This window comes from Chanos chanos, chromosome 3 (assembly GCF_902362185.1).
Source record: "Chanos chanos chromosome 3, fChaCha1.1, whole genome shotgun sequence".
In the NCBI taxonomy this organism is placed as follows: Eukaryota; Metazoa; Chordata; class Actinopteri; order Gonorynchiformes; family Chanidae; genus Chanos; species Chanos chanos.
Window position 1 is genome coordinate 3,387,349 of NC_044497.1, and position 19,935 is coordinate 3,407,283.

Consider the following 19,935-nt stretch of genomic DNA (forward strand, 5'->3'; position numbering starts at 1 on the left):
CTTTCTGAGTTCTGGAGGAGAAGACAGACCTCCCGCTCCCTTTGAAGAACCCATTCAACGCTGTTTGTGCACAACACTGTTTCCACTCTCTCTCTCCACACAGCCTAAGGCCAAAGGAATCTTAACAGGGACACAGTCCATTCATACGTTTCATGAAAATAATGTTGTTAAGAGGTTATGTATTCAAGAGCATCTTCTGAAAAACACAATGACTGGAGAGTGATGTGTTGAGGTATGGTGTAGTGTGCATTAAAACCTATTCCATCTCTCTCTCTGAAGACATGAAAAAGAGATTAAAAAAAAAAAAAGGACAGCTGCCATACGGGAGAAGTATGAAAAGAATGGCTTTATTTGAAGGATACAAAAATAGCATTTCATTTTCAGTGATGTCTTTTCAAAATGGAGATATTTTTTTCTTTTTTTCCCTTTTTCTTCTTTCTTTCTTTCTTTTTTTTTTTTTTTTTTTTAATTATAATCACTGCCCTCTGGTGTATCTTCAGGGACAGCTAAAGGCATGGTTAAGAAAAAAAAAAAAATCAAGACATGAATTCTTACAGAAATACCATCATTCATCAAATCTTTGCTGTCATTCCGTCTTCATCTTTGAACCACAGATAGGCAGTCTTTTTTTGACAGCTACACACATAATGGACTTTATTACAACCATAACTTGTTTTGACAGCTACACACACAGTGGATTCTATTGCAACTGTAACCTAACCCACCTGATTATGTTCTTATTTAGGATGTGGATCAACTAAACCTGGTCTGAGTTATTAGGATTGGAGCAAAATGAATTGAATTGAAACATTACAGAGTGTAGTGTGCATTTTATAGTGCTCCTCTTAATAAAACCTGTCTTTTGACAACGCAAAACACGCATGTGCATTACATGTGTGTACAGCCGCCAAATGACCACAGCCTTAAAAGATATCTTCTCTCAGTGTTCCTCCACTGCTAGTCTAGTGACTTACTGCATGTTTTAGTATTTAACATGAACATTGCTCTGTTTATTTACAATACTGAATAAGACATTTTTCTTTTCTTTTGCAAAATTAGTGCATGTATGCTTCAGCATCTCCTTCTGAGTGTTATAAACTGATTTCCATAGGATTCAGTCGTCTGTAGATTTACATAACTCCTAATTAAAACTCCCGTGCTAAAACTGATTTAAAATTCTCCTGATTCTGCAGCTCTAATCAAGTAATCGGCTGGCTGCGTCTGCTCTGGTGAATTTTACATTTCTGCCACCAATCAGAAGACTCCCAGAGACACACCCTGGTTACAACCAGAAAAGCCAACATAGAGCACACATAAAGCTTACATAATTCATATATTAAAAACCTCAGAACACTCATTAGAGCAATCACAACCCCTGTGTGACACAGAAGGGGCAAGTTCCCTACATGATAAAGAATCTTTTGCCTCCTTGTCTCCATTGCTTTGACTGATGTTAAATAAGAGAGTGTAGTTTAAACAAAACAGTAAAACTTTTCTCTCTCATGTCTCATGGGTCTGGGAAAAGAAAAAGGATCAGAGAAATCTTTCACAGTTTTGGCAGACAACTCACACTCAAATGTTCCCTCAGCTGGGTTTTATGTATGCTCTATGAAGTCTTTGTTATACTCTGTGAAGTCTTAATGTAGACTCTTTTTTTTTTTTTTTTGTGATGAGATTGGATAAGTCATACCCAGTCTGACTGTAAACTCTTCGTAGCTTGAGGGTAATACTTGAGAAAAATTCTCCGGGTAATTTCGTAAGTGTCCCCATACGGTTTGGATGGGTACTTCCTCTGATTGTAGATGAAGCCTTTCTCCAACTGGAACACAGCCTGATTGAAAGCATCTTGTCTGAAGGGGCGACCGCGATCCAGGCATTCCACCAGAGTGTTCACAAACAGGCCCCAACGCTGGGAGTAGTAGTCCCCTACAAGCCCCGCCCACTCTTTGCTGGCATAGTCCAGAATGTTGCCATCCGGCCCCCACAGCGTCAGCTGGTTTCGGGCGTTCATGTCGTACAGCTCCGCCTCTCGTTCGTCCACACCTAGTGACCTTGCCCGCTCTAGCCACGCCCCCAACAGGAAGTGGGCGTCACTGGACAGGAGGCGGTCCAGCTCAGGCAGGAGGTCATACACTAGCACGCCGCCAGCTGTCAGAAGTTCTGGAAGCTTCTGAGCCTAGAGGTTAAAGACATATTAATGGATTGATGTATAACCTTAATGAATTTACTGATTAAATGCAGAAAACACATCTGAGCTAGTGAACACTTACATACATTACTAGCAACATATTTCTATCTCTGTTTGTTGCCTTTAACTGTTTTTAAGGTTTTCATTTACATAGCTTTTAACATTTGCTACAAATGTTTGTAAATAGTGTGTATCACAATATTATGAGATCATCTGACTCCTCTAGATGGCTTTTAGTTTGATTTCAATCTTAGATTGGAAAGATAGATGTATAAATAAGAATGAGGAGCTTATGGAGCCCGTACCTGAAAGGCGTCTCGGATCTCCTGGTAGAACTCTGTGGTCAAGAGCTGAAGGGCTTGCCTCGTCACGTCCACCAGATCGTACCGGAAAGTTTCCATGGCGACCAGCGCGGGGGCGGCCTCAAAGAGGAGCCGCCAAGCTTCGTACAGGTCACTGCGGTTGTACCACACATCCGTGGCCATGCGCAGAGACGGCCGGTGCACCAGCGGACTGCGGTTATGGTTCTTGTACCCAGGGACTGTGCAATTATACATGCTGCGGAACAACAGTCGCCAAGCCACCGTCAGCCTCTCGCCCATGTTGCCATAGCGACGTGAGGCATACAGCGACACCCACTTGGCGAGGTTGACCGGCTCCTTACGCCAAGCAAGCTCACTCATCAGTTCGTACACCACGGGGTTCTGCTCTATACCCTCAGGTGCCATACCCAAACCCACCAGGGTGGAGTTTGGAAAGCGCAGAGCCTCAAAAGGCCCCTGGTTTACCCTCTCCACTGTTCCGAACAGGCCACTGTTCCCTCCAAAGTTATGCAGCATGCACCAAATGAAAGGCTGGCCATAGAAGGACCGTGTGAAGTTAAACACAGGCATGGACTCGGCAAACAGATCCAGGACAATCATCCTACCCAGAGGGACTCCATGGAGCAGGGCCTGAATCTGGGCTGGCCTCCAGAACGCAGAATCATGAACAAACAACCAGCCTTGCATTAGCCAAATTGCCTCAGGATCCACTGCCAGACAGAAAGAGAGAGAGAGAGAGAGAGAGAGAGAGAGCGAGATACTTCTGAAACATGGCTCTCAGACAGACTGGGGCACAAACCCTGAATGTCGCCCAAAAACAGAAAGGGGTTCAGTGTTAGGTTACAAAACTAGAGCAATTAGTGTCAGGTACACTGTGATCTACAGTCAGAGAAATGACCCAGTGTCTAGCATCTTTAAACACAGGAAATGATACAGAGTCTAACATCTTTAAACACAACAAACACACACACACAAGCTTTTTACCAAACACAACAGACTAATAAGCAGGCGCTCCAATAGATAGGAATACACAGTTCTTTCAACTCACTTGGCCTGGAAGTTTTATAGCTACAACATAGCTTTTCACAAATAAAAAAAAGGCAAAGAGAAAAATCATTACTCATCACTTATCAGCCGGAAAAAGAAAACACATGAAACAGGAAGAGAAATGTGGAAAGACAATTGCTGCCACACTGTTTGAGGGGAGGAAGTGTAACCATACAGAACAGCACACAGGAAAAAAGCAGAAATCTTAAACTGACTCAATAACAGTGTTATTTTCTCAGATGTGATTTCTACAGCATAGAGACTACGGCTTCCACAACTCAAATTCCAGTCAACTTGATTTTACACAAAACCCTGTTTTTTTTTTTGTTTTGTTTTGTTTTTTGCCCTAGGCCAATGCTTCACCTAACAGACATGTTGTAATGAACAGCTCTGAAAGTTCATGCCAGCAACTGTGCTAACATTCGCCTTACAAAGAGAATAAACTCAGCCAGGTGTCACTGACGTTATGAGGTTGTTGTAGATTAAGCAACATATGTCGTTACATACGTGAATGTGACATTAAGTTCTATGCAGACCTCTGCTGAACTCACTCATATCTACTGATTGGCATTGACAAATACAACATTTTAATTCATTTACATGAATTTAAAATGTGAATCATCCTTATCCGCTCTGTGACCAGGGCTCCCATTGTAATTCAGGTGAGATTCCTGCCTGTTCTTAAAAAAAAAAAAAAAAAAAAACAACCGACAAAAACCCTAGTCATTAAGTAACGTTTCTGTTGACATGGTTACCTGAGGTCATGGAGGCAAACACAGCGCGGCTGACGGCAGAGAGGTAGGCAGGGTCAGAGGAGGCCGGTCTCATTTCATTAAAGGTGTCTGTGTTGTAGATGTGATCTGTTCCAAACTCCTTAACGAGCTGGGAGAGGAAGAGGCCACCAATGCGCATGAAGAGAGGGTCCCTGGGATCCAGCACGTACGCACAGGACAGGCTGCAGTTAAAATGGCTCCAGGCACTGAGTTTGGTGACGTTTGCCTGTGGAAACAATCTGCAGAAACCACACAGGGGATTTCCTCTTATCAATCAAAAATGCACCTATCAAAATATCAACATGTTATTTGTTTAAGCAAACATTTTAGGATTATCTTCTTGTATATACAGTATTACTGCGTATGACCAAACTCAGCGGAAGCCACATCAGACTGAACAGTCTTGCTTAGCGTGCTAGATGTTTGCCTAACAGTGTGCTTCATCTGCACAAGCACATGTTAAAGACATTACCTGGTAATTCCCTCTGGCACAATCCCTGAGAAAGCTGGGAGCACGGGGATCATTCCAAAAGCTCTCATTCGATCCAGAATTTTAAACTAGAGGGCCAAACCATATGAGTTAGATACTGGTATACTGGGTCCATCAATATATATGTTTGTATACCATGTCCATTTACGCACATGAGCAAAACAACATTTGCACTGATTATCTAAACACAACGTCAGCAACAATAAATGATGAACTGAACGTGAAATAAAATACAGAGTAACGATACAGGACAATGAAAATGCAGCTGCAATATGTCTTGACCAGGGCAATTCTAAGATAATGTGAGAACCTGAAGGTAGAGCTGTTTGGTGTGCCATGACTGGGGCAAAGGCCCGCCCCACTTAAACAGGTTCCCCATCCGGTTCCACGCCAGGAAGGCTGGGCCTGTGAAAAAGTCATCCAGCTCTGTCTGATTCAGCCCCAGAGACAGGTACACCTGCACCAGCAAGTGAGCAATGTATGTTAGTGTATGCGGAAACGAGACTCACATTTCAAACAGTCATTTTTAACGCTCTCTTTCATTTCTCTCTCTCTCTCTCTCTCTCTCTCTCTCTCTCGCACATACACACACACAGACACCACACACACACACACACACACACACACACTCAAACACACTCAAACACACTCTACTTTAGTCTCTCACCTCCTGCCATAGTGCCTCTTGTCCAGTGAATGCCAGGGGGAGGTTAATGCCATTCAGTGCCATCCAGTCTATCTCCCTTTGCCATCTGGGCCAGTCCCACCACACGGTAGAGTAGCTCTGAGTGCACACATTCTGATAGTATCTGAACCTGATATAAAACACACACGCACACACACACACACACAAACACACGCATATATAAAGGCTTTGTCACCCTGGTTGTGTGTGTTCTCTGTAGTGTTTAACAACGTGATTATTAGTGAGTCATACGGTGTGACAGTAATAAGAGACTGTACACCTGTTTTCACCCCATCTCTCAGGAACATTCTGCCTGTCCTTATTTCTGGATCTACTCGTGCAGGGTCTGAGGTCACACACTCACAGTGTGTGCATCAATTCATAAAGTGGCGAGTGTGTGTGCGTTGGTGTTTGTGTTTGTGTGTGTGTGTGTGTGTGTGTGGTGCATAGCTCATGCCTGCCCATGCGGTGCTAATGACACACTCTCTCTCTCACACACACACACACACACACACACGCACGCACGCACACACACGCACACACACACGCAATTACAACCACACAAAAACACGCTCAAACAATAGCCAAGGACTTGAAAGGCTCCGACCATCACACTAGTGCTCATGCAAGCCAGAGTACACATTCACGGAACGGGGTACTAACAATGCCACAATTTTTCATCAGTCTACAAGTGACAGAACATGGGCAAAACCATTCCGATCAGAGAGACTTCACGAGATACAACACAAACAAGCATGCCTGGATAGAGGATACCCCTCCAAATTGTGGGGCCTACTTGGAGTGTAGAAACCTGCAGTCCATAAATAAATAAATAAATAAATAAATAAATAAATAAATAAATAAATAAATAAAGGTGACAGCTAAAGTTTCTGTCTAACTGAATAACATAATATAATCCTGGTTACAGATCTTACATCTGCCTACACCTGCACATTATTTATGAAATAGCTATTGGTTGTTACAGTAATAAAAATGGTTATTGAAAATACATAATTATAAATACATATAAGTACACACAAAAACTGAACAGAACTGAAAATGAATTGTCTGGATCCCTCCTGAAATGTTTCAGACTGTTCTGTGAGGAATACATAGGTTTTGAAACAAGTCGAAGAAAATAAAACTGTAAACAGTATTCACTAGTCCTGGTAACTGGTTTGTTGAATTGATTGACGTGGAGTACAGCATAATCACATACTGCAAAGTTTTGAATAGTCTAAAGCTGGTCCTGTCCATGCATATAGGAACATTCTTCCAGAAATGATGGTACAAATGTGAATGTCTGACAGTAAGTGCAAGGGATATCTCAGTTCATTCTTGTCATGACTCACAGATAAGCATTCATAGACTGACACTGCCCAGTGAACCACAATCCACCATAAAACGTTAATAAACTTCTTTAAAAAAAGTTTGCCATCTCCTGACAACGTTTAGCTAAGTAATCACAACTTCAGTTTGTGCACTGATGGCTGAAAAGGTATTTTGAGTCAATTTTTGATTACAAAAAGAAAAAAAAGCGCTATACAAATAAACTTGAAACTTCAGTTTGTTCATGACACACTAATAAGCTCATGTATTACGAGAACGAGATCAACTCGTTTCAGTGATCGTTTTCACAGAGTAGCTGGTAAACTATAGCCTACTCCATTGCGGTATCTTCGACAAAGCATACAAAACTCTGCAATATAATGTAACTTCGGTGTAATTTCATGTATTTACATTAACGAGTGGTTGTCCGTAATTGTCCAGCTCCCGTTCCTATACCTCAGTAATACATTTTGGGTTTTTAAAATGGACAACATTTCAGCAACTTACACTCAAAGTGCATCTCTCTTTTCACGATATCATTTGAACTATGTCATATTTACCTGTCACTCAGCCTACCTGTGCTGTGTGTTGATTCGCAGAACACCGGTGAGCCGAGGCAAGGGATGAGGAACATTTAGTTGATCTCCAGACCAAGAGACATGACAGTTGCAGAAGTACTTCAGATAGTTGTATATCCCTGTTGCAACTGCTACCCCCGTGCTCCCAACGGCTATGATCTTGTTGTTTTTCGCTGACCGGAGCTCACAGACGTCCAGACTGTCATTAGACAACGTACGGTTGACGGATACAATGAAATCTCTGGACCTGCTCCCTAAAAGCCGCTTTAAGAGGTCCGCCACAGCTCTGGTTTGAGTTTTATCGCTCGCGTTCGGTCTTAGATGCGACAAGGAGCGGAATTCACAGTCAGCGGAGTAAACAAAACACACTATCATGAGACAGACGAGTGGAAATAAACGGTGCCAACGGTGAGTCATTTTCACAGACTCTAACTTGCATTCATCAGGTCAGGCCAAGTAACCTAAACAAGAGTCAACACTTTTGGTCATCCGAAGCCGCATCAATGAACAGGAAGCATTGGGTTTGTTACAAGTCCGATGTCCAATCACTGTACAGCCTGGGCGGGCTGTGTTGACGCTTTAGCCAATCACAATGACGAATCTGAGAAGTAATAAAAAACATTGTGTTAATGTCACATGATTCATTCTGAATCGGGTAGTGAAAGTTAAAATCTGTGTGCTGTGGTTTCTTGCTATCAAATACGCGCCCCTTGAGCAGAACGAGCGGAAAGAAGCATCTGAGACAGAATTAACAATGAAAAACAAAAAAAAAACAAAAAAAAAAACAGGCTAGTCTAACTAATACATAGAATGTCACAATCGTGTTGAAGTTGACTGTTCTCTAAGATCTCTCTTGTGTAGATTCAGTGGAGATTGCAATAAGATAAGATTAGATAAGATGAGATAAGATAGAACTTTATTCTTCCCGAGGGAAATTCTTGTACCAATGGTTGCCCGAGAAAAACAGCCTAAACCTTACAACAACATAGGAATAAAAAAAACAATAGAGTAATAAATAAAGTAATGACATGACACCAGTGCCTAATAGAACAACCATAAAAAGTGAGATAATTTAGTAGAAAGTAAGTGCACTAAAATACAAAGTTGAATAAGTTGAAAAGTCAATCGTTACACACTTAACAGTAGAGATCACTTTTACTGACAGACAGCATTTACTGAATATCACCATAGAGGATTCACAGATCTCTCCACAACAATGTGCTTTCCTCCTCAAGCTTTATCCCAATATGTCACTGTATGAGACTGTACAGTCCCAGTTCTTTAACAAAAATGCCCTCAGATGGCATCATTGCTGTGTCAGATCCTATGTAGGCCATGCCCAATACTTCCTCTATCTTTTCAGGAACTGGAAATACTTCTGAGCAGCTGCAATACCATTGCATAGTTTCATGTCCTTTGTTCTTGTGCTATTTTCCAAACACCCTCACTGATCAGTCAGGATTAAGAATTCAACAGCATCAAAAAATAAAACAACGTAAACTCAGTGAGACTAAAGTTATTATGGGCATCCATGTAGTGTAAAATGTAATACCCAGTTTATTTTTATACACTTCAGTCAAGTTTCTCATCAATAGTTTTCATTAAACGCACTAAAAATAAATAAACATTTACAGTATTCTCTGCTTCAAGTGGTAGGAATATGTTTGGATGCAACGCACTGTATGTCAACAGTGTCATGCATCCAAACAGAACATATTACTCCTGTTTGTGTTGTTGCAATTGTGGACATAAAATCTCAGAGAGAAGCAAATGTTAACTGTCTGTCAAGGTCTAACCCATATTACACAGGGTCACTGTAGAATCCACAGTAATCCCAAACTTTGCATAGAGGGGCTCAGTGAATGTAGCAAGGAATGTGTGTAGAAGGATCAGTGTGTCACTGGAGATGCTGTAGAAGGACAGAGTGCCAGCATCCCAGTCTAGATACACTCCTACTCTGGTAGAAGGACTCGGATGAGAAAGAGTTGCAATTATTTTACCGTTATGAAAGAAAGAGAAGCCGTCCTTACTGCATGACATGTTAAATGATTTGTGATCCATTCCCAATATGCCACTGTCCATACCAAAATATTTACAAGTGATTCCTACATCGACAACAGTTCCACTCCACTCCACCTCCCAGTAACAGCGTTCAGTCAGAGCCTCTTTACACAGGACTTGAGGATAGACTTTAAATTTGTTAGGATGATGAATGTATGGAAGCTCTATTGGACTCCATGTCGCTCTCCTGTTCTCCTCAGACAGAGAGAGGCTTCTGTGTGCTGTGTTTTGGTCCAGTGTGAGCTGACGGCCATCTGTAGAGAAGAAGATAGCTATCACTGTAATTTCATCATGGTGAATTTTGGAGTCACAAAGCATCACTGCTGTTTAGATGTAAAGACATGTAGAAATACTCAATTAAAAATTACAATTCAAGTGGCTGTTGGATGATTTTATTTACTTAGCAACAGGGTCTGCTGCTTCTTCATCTCTTCAATTGAATTCATCTTCAGTAAATATTGTCATAGTATAAATTTAGACTCACATTTCCTTGGTCCAGGTTTCACCCAGCACACACCACTATGATCCAATCTGCCAGGAATAAAGAACAGATAGATTGAATGGGAGGTGTAGAATCTAAACTACACCACATCAGCGATGGAGGTCAATACACTTACTCCAGTTTCTCTAGTCTACAGTGTGGATCCTCCAGCAGAGCAAAGAGTGTATTTACTCCTGAGTTTTCTAGGTGATTGTAGCTCAGATCCAGCTCTCTCAGGTGTGTGGGGTTTGAAATCAAAGCTGAGGCCAGAGAAACACAGCCTTCTTCTGTGATTAGACAACCTGACAGCCTGAAGAGACAGGCAAGATATAGCATTGGATACAGGATTAATTAGAGAACATGTGTCAAGGTGAGCACCTGAAAAGCTTAACTAAGTTCTCTGCTTACCCCAATTTCTCTAGTTTACACTGTGGACTGCCCAGTCCTGCAGAGAGCAGCATCACTCCTGAATTCTGCAGGTCATTGTCTCTGAGCTCCATCTCTCTTAGGTTAGAATGGGGAGATCTCAGGACAAGGGCCAGATCTTCACAGCATCCCTCAGTGAGACCACACCAACTCAGGCTATGGAAGGACGGAGAAGAGTAAGGCAAGAGTAAAGGAGATTTAAGATGAATGTTGTTTGTCATTCAGGTATGTCCTGAACGAGCCTGGTTGTTCACAGCACTACTAATGACACAAGAAGAGTCACAAACTGTCAAACACTCTAGTAATGACCAGGACGTTAAGCACATTCTCAATCCCTGAACCAGAAAATTATGAAAAAACCATTCAGCTCTTTGACCTGGACAGTCTCAGCGTTGCACTTAGCCTCATAATCATATTTGTGTATTATTTAAGAGACCCACAGCCTGTGTGTAAGCTCAGAGCTGGTATGCCAGACTGCGTTTAAGGATTTCAGTGAGGTCTGTGAGATTTGCCTTCAGTGCCAGTTTTACTCAGAATAGAGTTGTTGGCTCTAGTTTTTAAATAGGTTGGAACACATCCAGGGAATATAACATTGACAATCCTGAAACTGGATCAGGGAGCAGGGGGGAGCTGATCAGGGAGTAGCTGTAAAGCTGTTGGTCACTTTTGTGATGTAGAGTGAGTCTCCTGGCTTACATTTTAAGAAACTGATATGAAAGGTAATTCAAAGATCATAACATTCTGATCATTAGATAAAGACAAGATGTGAGTAACCTTTCACCAGACCAAATCGAATTACACGGAAAAATGTTGATTCTTTCTCAGAATGAGCAGTATCAGAGGGCTCATCTCTAATGAATAAATATGAAGATGTTTTTGATGCACTAAAGTTTAAAGCGTAGGGACACTCATATCCACACACTCACCCTAGTTTCTGTAGTTTACACTTTGGACTCATCAGCCCAGTACAGAGCAGCTTAACTCCTGAATCTGTCAGGTTATTGTGGCTGAGATCCAGTTCTCTCAGGGGTGAGTTCCCAGTCTGGAGAGCTGAGGCCACAGTTACCCAGGCCCCCAAGGAAAGATTACAATGATCCATCCTGAAGAGAAGCAATTAAAAGTGTATTCAGTTTTAAACACAAATACTTTCACGATATGCCTACTGGCTGTACCCTGACGAACACTGTCTCCATATAAGAGATTTGTTTATTTGATTATACGTCATTCTAGTAAGTTCTCATTTTGTCAAACCTATAGCAGATGATTGCTCTAAACCATTTATTAACACAGTACTTCATGATCATATAGACCATTCTGATTTCTGAGTCGATATAATTACCTGACACTCCTGCAGGTCCTCAGTACTGGTAGTAGCCTCTGCTGACCTACTGCTGATGTTTTGTACATCTTCAGGTCAAACTCATCCAGCACCTCCTCTGACATCAGTAGCACATAGACCAGAGCTGAACACTGGTGTGGTTCCAGCTCTTTATCTGAGAGGGTTCCAGATCTGAAGGCAGTTTGGATTTCCTCCACAAGAGAATTGTCTTTCAGCTCATTCAAACAATGGAACAGACTGATGATTGTCTCTGGTGAAGATTCCGTCTTTATCCACTCATTGATACACATAGTTGTTTTTGTCATGCTCTGCTCACACTTTTCTGAGCAGCTTCCTGATATGAGTTGTTGAAGGACAGACTGGCAGGAGATCAGAGTGAGACCGAGAAGAAAGCTTAGTAAGAGATCCAGGTATCCACTCTTACTCTGTAAGACCTTCTTCGCTGCACTTCGGTGAAGGTCAGAAAGTTTAAACTCATGTTTTCCATCCATTTTTTTTCCTGTGAAAACATTTTTGTTCTCATTCATACATGTAACATTTGCATACAATGCAGCAAGATACTCCTGAATGCTCAGATGTCCAAAGCAGAAAACCTTCTCCCTGTACAATCCCAACTCCTCTCTAAAGATCTCTGTGCACACTGAAGAGTACTCTGAAGCTTTATTCACATCAATGCCACACTCTCTCAGGTCCTCTTCATAGAATATCAGATTACCCTTCTCCAGCTGTTGGAAAGCCAGTTTTCCTAATTTCAGAATCATCTCTTTGTCTGATTCAGACAGCTTCTTTGAGATACCCACTCTGGCTCCATGGCTCTTCTTATTCTTCAAACTGATCTGAATGAGCAGGAAGTGAGTGTACATCTCAGTCAGTGTTTTGGGGATTTCACCAGTACCTGCATCACTCATCAAGTTCTCAAGCACAGTGGCTGAAAGCCAACAGAAGACCGGTATGTGGCACTTGACATAGAGGCTACTTGATGACCTTATGTGTGTGATGATTCTGTTTGCCAGGCTCTGATCACTGATTCTCTTCCTGAAGTATTCCTCCTTCTGAGGGTCACTGAACCCACGGATCTCTGTGACCCTATGGATATACTCAGGAGGGATCTGATTGGCTGCTGCTGGTTGGGAGGTTATCCAGAGGAGAGCAGAGGGGAGCAGATTCCCTTTGATGAGGTTTGTCAGCAGCACATCCACTGAGGTTGACTTTGTCACATCACAGCAAACCTCATTGTTCTGGAAATCTAAAGGAAAACGATACTCATCCAGACCATCAAAAATTAATAGCAGCTTCATTTTTTCATCCTCGATGTCTTTTATCTCTTTCAGTTCTGGAGCATAGTGATGAAGTAGCTGGATGAGACTATAGTTCTCTTTCTTCAGATTAAGATCCCTGAAAGGTAGAGGGACTATGACTGTGATGTCTTGATTGGCTTTTCCTTCAGCCCAGTCGAGAATGAACTTCTGCACAGAGACAGTCTTTCCAATTCCAGCGATTCCCTTTGTCAGCACTGTTCTGATTTGTTTTCTTTGGACAGGAAGAATCTTCATTATGTCACTGGGTTTGATTGGACAGTAATGAGTGTTTTGTCTCTTGGAGATCATCTCAACCCATCTGATCTCATGTTCATCATTGGCCTTTCCACTTCCTCCCTCTGTGATGTAGAGTTCCGTGTAGACTTCATTCAGTAGAGTTGGTTTCCCTTCATTTGACCGTCCTTCATTAATGTATTTAAAATGTTGCATCAGTTTTTCTGTAGTGGTCTCTTTGACTTTTGTCCAAGGATCATCTGAGAAAAAAATAATAATTAAAATAATGGGTTTTTATTGTTTGTTTGTTTTTCCAAATTTAAATGTGTATTCAATTCAATGTCAATTTTTATTTTCTTCACTGTAGAGGGATTTAGCTATGCATCAGAGGACAATGAATCTCATACCTAAACTATGCTATGCTCCCTCTATCTATATATCAGTGTAACAACCTCGTCTCCTCCCTCGCCAGTCTCAGCCATTCCACACTCAGCGTCGCCGGTCTACTAATCACCGGCCTGATCACTCTCATCCCGCACACCTGCCCTCACTTTAGTTTCTCATTACACATCTCCCTATTTAAACTCCTCCGTCGGATCAGTCAGTGCAAAGTCTACACTTTCCACGTGTCTACTGAGCCATCTTGTGTTGCGTGTTCTGAAAAGTACCAAGTGTCCAAGTTTCTCTGTTCCCTGTGTGCACTCCCCTCTGGTCTCCTGTTCTACCTGTCTGTGTAAAGCTTCTTTTGTTTACTTGTCTTATTAAAACCTCTGTTTGCCCGCACTTGTGTCCTCCGCCTTGGTACTTCCTGACAATCAGTCTGCCATTTGGTATCGTCTCAGTGTAGGGTATCCTCTTAGTTCTTTCTTGAACAGCTCTTACTAACTGAAGTGTTGTCCAATCAGTCATCACTCTAGTCTGTACAGTGGACTTCTGGTCCCTCTTTTTTTTTTTACATTTGTTGGTCTAATAAAAGTTGCAGTGCATGGTTGAGATTAATTCATTAGTTCTTCAGATGCTCCTTACACATGTCAGACTGGAAGAGATCCTCTGTCGCCCCACTGTCTGTAAATTCACTGGAGGGACACAGAGGAGGGGTCAAAAATGAGAACATTACTTAAATTTCAGTGCATTCATATTTTTCTATTCAACTCAAACACATTTTATTCAATTCATTTCTCATGCCTACTTTTTGTCTGCGCTTCGGTTTTTTGGGCTGAACTTCGTTTGTTGATTCATCAAAGCATCAGTCTTTTTGGAGGCACGGGTTTGTGATAGTGAAACCCGTCTCACCAGTAAATCCCTGTGAATGACACAGAAGGAAGATGGAATTTTCTCTTTTTCTTTTCCCTATACTCAGAGACATACAGATTTGGAAACTCATGCATTCATGTGGCCATAAATTTGTATGTGGTGCGTCTGGACCGTTTTGTCCGCATATGGTGCTTTGCTCAGGTTAATGTTTGGATTCACAGAAACATCAGTGGCAGAAGATAATATTTGCTTATTCACCTCTCAGTGTCAATGATCCCAGAGGGACTATTTTTGATAACAGTGCTCTCTTCCATATGTTCCCGTGTCTGACTTGTTTTAGGAGAGCTGTCTACCTCCTCACACTTCTCAGTGAAACCCACTGTGGAGGCAGAGTCCACATTTTCAAACCTCTCAGAGGGACTCCCCGTTGACCATGTAACCCCCATCTCAAGTTCTTCTCACTTCGGACAACATATCTGCAATGCACAGGAGAAACGCACTCACCCTGCTCACGTTTCCGGAATCATCCAGTCTGACAACATTCATTAAACAACATGAACACTGACTCTGCCATTGTAAGGACAACTCTGTCATAAACATGTTATATTTGTTTGTAATACCTGAAAGTTAGTGACATATTGAAGAAGATCTGAAAAACTGTCCCTGGTTCTTAAAAGGAGAGGGTGACTAAACAACACATTGGGATTACAAGTGAACTTCACTTACCGTCTGCTTCTCTCTTCTTCCCCACTGCAAATAAAAACAGAGTGAGATTTAACGCTGAGTTTTACCTGCTAAACCTGTTCGTGACATCATGAGTGCTGCAGGAAGAGCGTGAATGGGTGGAATCAACCCAGCGGGAGTAGAACCATTCACACCATATTCAGAGAATCTAACTACTTGTAATACATCAACTGGTATCGAGGACCATTCTATAAAAGAAAGAAAGAAAGAAAGACAGAAAAAACACTAACCTATCAGTCCTGCTAAGTCAAGAATAGCCAAATGACCCATTACATAATTTACTTTACTCTGGCAGATTTGTCTCTTGGTGGCCAGGCTGAAGTGGTCTATTAGAAGTGGTCTATTAGAACAACTAAATCTATTTTGTAGTTTGATGAGGCAACACTGTTAAACCATCTGAAAAATCCAAGTCCATCTAACAAAAGTATAAAGAATGAGTGATTCTACTGTAATGCTCTCAACTAATGAAAGATTAGATTAGACAGATGTAATTTGTAAAACCTGAACACAATCTCCATATGTATATTGCCACATATCACTCTTTTTACAACATTCTCCAAATTTAAAAAATAAATAAGTAAATAAATAACATGGTGACATTAGACATTAGACTCGGCAAACTGTCACATTTTACGCTGTAAAGGAGGCTGGATACATATGCAGGTCAGCCTTCACTTTATTCAAACCAAACATAACAAATGGTTTCGAAAGAATGACAATGACCTCAAATCAGTTTGACTATTGACAATGAACAGTAACAATTAAGCAAAACAGACAGTAACGATTGAGCAAAACCTCAACATTTGACAAAATGTAGGCTACTACGAAACATCTGTGACCTGTTCAAGGAAAAGTCTAGGCCTACATGGCATCAAATGTAAATTACAGGTAGCATTTTATTTTTTCCTTTTTTTCATTGCGACAAAGTCCTATGGTGCTGAATTCAAATCAAATGTGTCCAATGTGTCTTTGCAGCTTGCAGTGTGCATGAGCACACCAGAATAATAAGTAGTTTAGAATTTTGCAATGCTTGTCTGAGTCATTGCTTCACAGAAAAGCATTATCGAGATGTAACAATAGCAAAAGTGGCCTGTAGGTGTCACCATGGAGTCGGGTTGTTTTGAAACTGTTTCGAAATTTCCAGCGCAGTTGATTTGAATGTTTCAGTGTTTCACAATGCCTCGACACCTGAGAGGTGGGTAGCCACATTCATACAAGGCACTCAAGCTTAAACATATGAGACACACATATGCAGAGGGGGGAAAAGAAAGACATTAGTGAGGTTCCAGGACTAAAAGAATATAAATAAAAGAATATAAAGTAAAGAATATAAAGTGTAAATGCATTAATGCAGCAAAGCTAATGGGCGTGAGAGGCACAGGAGGAGCAAGGCCATGGAGGGTGAGCAAGGCCAGGGACAGTAGGGCATGGAGACAAAATCAGGACGTCAACCTACGGGTGGAGCCACATCCATGCAATGAGGCACAGACATCAGCACTCACACAGACAGAGGAGAATGGGTTAAGTACAGAAAAAACAACAACACGGTCGTAGCAGAAAGTAGAGGGGAGAGAGAAGAGGGAACTAAGAGAGACATCTAAACCAGCAGAAAGTTAAATTAAACTATGGCAGGAGAGCCTATGGCAGGGACTGAGTCTCCCACCGTGGTCAATTTCAGATTATACTATTCATAAGTTAGGGATAACAGATAAGTGTTTAGTTTGGTTTTACATCAATCAAGAGAGTTTGCCTCCCTTATTTCTGTGGGTAGACCATTCTAGAGGAGGGGAGAGCAGAGGGCAAAGGCTAAGTGGCCAGCGATCTTCAGTTACTACATTTAATAATCTAGCACCATGAGAGCACATTTTTGATATGAGTGACAAGCGAGAGACTTGGGTTAAAAATCACAACAAGGTTTCTAGCTGTAGAGTTTTGAGAGATGATGCAGTTGTCAAAGTTTAGGGTAAAATTACTAAAAAAAATGTTTATGTACAGGTGGACAAACAACCAGCATTTTCAGTCTTGCCTGCATTAAGCATCAGGAAATTTGCAGACATCCAATCTTTGACAGCCAATTCAGAACGGTCATTGTGCTTGATTGGTAAGAAGATCTGAGCATTATCAGCATAGCAATGGAGGCTAATGTTATAACTATGAATAATATTGCCCAGAGGGAGCATGTAAATGGAGAATTGGAGAGGGTAAGGACTGGGCCTTAAGAAACACCATAGTTAAGCCCTCAGTACTCAGATGTCACATTAGTAAAGTGGACACAGTATTTTCTCTCAGAGTTAAGATTTATACCTAGAAAGTGCCAGGCGCCGAACACCAATTTGATTTTCCAGGCGCTTTAACAATATAGTGTGATCGTCCGTGTCAAATGCTGCACTCAGATCAAGCAGAATAAGAATAGAAGTAGCTACAGTGTCCATGGCTAATAAAAGATCATTAGTTAGTCTAGTAAGCGCAGTTTCAGTAGAGTGAAAATACCTGAAGCCTGACTGAAATATTTCAAACAGACTGTTAGAGCACATATGGGCTATCAGCTGAGCAGCAACAATTTTTTCAAGTATTTTAGAAAGAAACAGGAGATTAGAGATCAGCCTATAATTATCTAAGGCTTCAGGGTCAAGATTGACTTTTTTTAAGTGAAGATCTGATCATGTCTGTTTGAAAGGTGAAAACACCAGACTTGAATGACATATTTAGAGGGCTGAGCAATATTTATTGAGATAAATGACTTCTTGACATACGATAATTGTACATCTGAGAAAACTCTCACACTATCCCACATTGTACCATATAACACCACACAGTATCACAAAATACCACACGGTACGACATATTACAACTATACCGCATAAAACCACATGTATGTGGTATAGTGTGGCACTGTGTGGTATTATGTGGTACTGTGTGATATTATGTGGTATTATGTGGTACTGCGTGGTTTTATGTGGTATCATGTAGTATTAAGTAGCATTATGTGGTATAGTGTGGTATTGTGTGGTATAGTGTGGTAGGCATTTATGTGGCATTTTGTTGTGCCATGTGGCACTGTTTGGTAATATGTGGTAGCGTGTAGTGTTATGTGGCCATTAGTAAGGCCCCTCACAACTTCCTCTGAGTAACTTCCCTTTTTCTGACGTGATTTTATCTTTAATACAGAAATAACATCAACAGATCTAAAGGTTACAATAGATCATTACCACATAATACCACATGGTATGCTGTGAAAAATGATGGGCTGATTTTACTTGACAATATAGTGCAACATTTTTGCATGTTTATTTTTCAAGTATATACTACACAACATTTCAGGTCATTTTTACAAAAATACTTAAAAATATTGAAAAATCTAAATTTTACTTCATGTCCTTACTTAAAATATATATGTTTCTCCAGCCAGTAAAATTAAGCTGTTTCGACTATTCATTCATTATTCATTATTCATTATTCACAATTTGAGTTAATACTACCACCACTAACTACTACTACGATTACTACTGTTATTATTACTACTTATTACTACTGCAACTACTTCAACTACCATTACCACTACTACTACCACAGTGAACAGCTATAGCATGTGGATTTAGTACTGGTTGTACTTGTTCTTTAAAATCACCACACCGAAAACAGTCTTTTGGTCAACTTCATCATTTTATTTGTAAGAAATGGCATAAAAGACAGGAGAATACCCCATTCTATCCTTCCTCTTCCCACTATGGCTGGGCTGGCCTATGCTCCATTTTGCCACCAACTCCGCATGGTGTTTGTGGATGATGAGGAATGAGACAAGGACAACTGGTACCTTGCCAACCGGGCAGGGGTTATTCTTACAAAGGTTATGTAAAACACGATAATATCAGTACAGCAGCTTCAAATCAGTCTGCATGCACACTTTAAACAGAGAAAGGGAGAAAACAGCAGACCGCATGTACACACACACACACACGCGCGCACACACACACACACACACACACACACACACACACACACATGTATGTATATATATATAGTCTGGCCACCTTAAAAGGACATGTTCTCTCTCAATTATGATGTTTTAATGAGATAATTAAAAAGTACATCATAATCAACTCACAGTGCTAAAGATACATTCATGTTACACTCACTCTGAACCTACAAACCACACTAAAGACATGTACTCTTCAGATACACAAGCACTGTACATTCTACATTACATAGGTATGCTCAACAAACACTTAACAAACATGTAGGTTAGGATAAGATTATATGCAAGCTACTGTTTATTTTATCCCTACTAAAATGCTTCAGTGTTGAGCAACAGAATCTGTAAAAATTATCATTTGGCCTTTATTCTTCCTTGTCCTTAATGTAAATATACTGTAATTATGTAAATACGTATATAATATATTTTATGAAGTTACAACAAATACGCTACCTGATATTTGAAATGCAAATTCATCCTATAAGAGGGTAAGTCCACAGTTCTGCTGGTTTCTCTTTACACTCAGATGTGTATGTATTAAAGTGTCTCTGTTCGTACCAATACTTATTAACATGGCTTTGTTCTGAGGTTCAGTTATTTTGCAGTATGTTTCCACCAAAACACACTGTGTTGGTACCAGATGATTGGGGCTTGTATCGCAGGGATCAGCTCCAGAATCGATTTGAAACACATATGAACAAACTGCTGATGA

At 40.9% G+C, this 19,935-nt stretch overlaps 2 protein-coding genes across 2 annotated transcripts; both read right to left on the minus strand.

Annotated features, from left to right (window-relative positions):
- Positions 1–485: 485 nt before the first annotated feature.
- naglu (N-acetylglucosaminidase, alpha) lies at positions 486–7,869 on the minus strand. Its single transcript, XM_030770090.1, has 7 exons — positions 7,412–7,869; positions 5,489–5,636; positions 5,132–5,278; positions 4,804–4,889; positions 4,314–4,570; positions 2,494–3,221; positions 486–2,176 (listed from the first exon to the last, which is right to left on the minus strand). The coding sequence occupies exons 1-7, from the start codon at positions 7,828–7,830 to the stop codon at positions 1,685–1,687; spliced, it is 2,277 nt and encodes a 758-aa protein (XP_030625950.1). The 5' UTR covers positions 7,831–7,869; the 3' UTR covers positions 486–1,684.
- Positions 7,870–9,204: 1,335 nt separating this feature from the next.
- LOC115806353 (NLR family CARD domain-containing protein 3-like) lies at positions 9,205–14,952 on the minus strand. The gene is made up of 7 exons (XM_030767027.1): positions 14,765–14,952; positions 14,279–14,328; positions 11,721–13,512; positions 10,364–10,537; positions 10,092–10,265; positions 9,959–10,005; positions 9,205–9,728 (listed from the first exon to the last, which is right to left on the minus strand). The coding sequence occupies exons 1-7, from the start codon at positions 14,950–14,952 to the stop codon at positions 9,205–9,207; spliced, it is 2,949 nt and encodes a 982-aa protein (XP_030622887.1).
- Positions 14,953–19,935: the final 4,983 nt, after the last annotated feature.

Bases quoted from the DNA above. Each gene is read 5' to 3' on its own strand.
- naglu (XM_030770090.1), bottom strand. From the start codon at position 7,830: ATGACTCACCGTTGGCACCGTTTATTTCCACTCGTCTGTCTCATGATA. The intron at 4,890-5,131 runs GTTCTCACATTA...TTGGCCCTCTAG, and splicing joins CCAAACAGCTCTACCTTCAG to TTTAAAATTCTGGATCGAAT. The intron at 3,222-4,313 runs GTAACCATGTCA...TCTGTCTGGCAG, and splicing joins GTTTGCCTCCATGACCTCAG to TGGATCCTGAGGCAATTTGG.
- LOC115806353 (XM_030767027.1), bottom strand. From the start codon at position 14,952: ATGGGGGTTACATGGTCAACGGGGAGTCCCTCTGAGAGGTTTGAAAAT. The intron at 13,513-14,278 runs GTAAGGAGCATC...TTTTTTTCTCAG, and splicing joins TCTCTTCCAGTCTGACATGT to ATGATCCTTGGACAAAAGTC. The intron at 10,538-11,720 runs GTAATTATATCG...GTCCTTCCATAG, and splicing joins AGGACCTGCAGGAGTGTCAG to CCTGAGTTGGTGTGGTCTCA.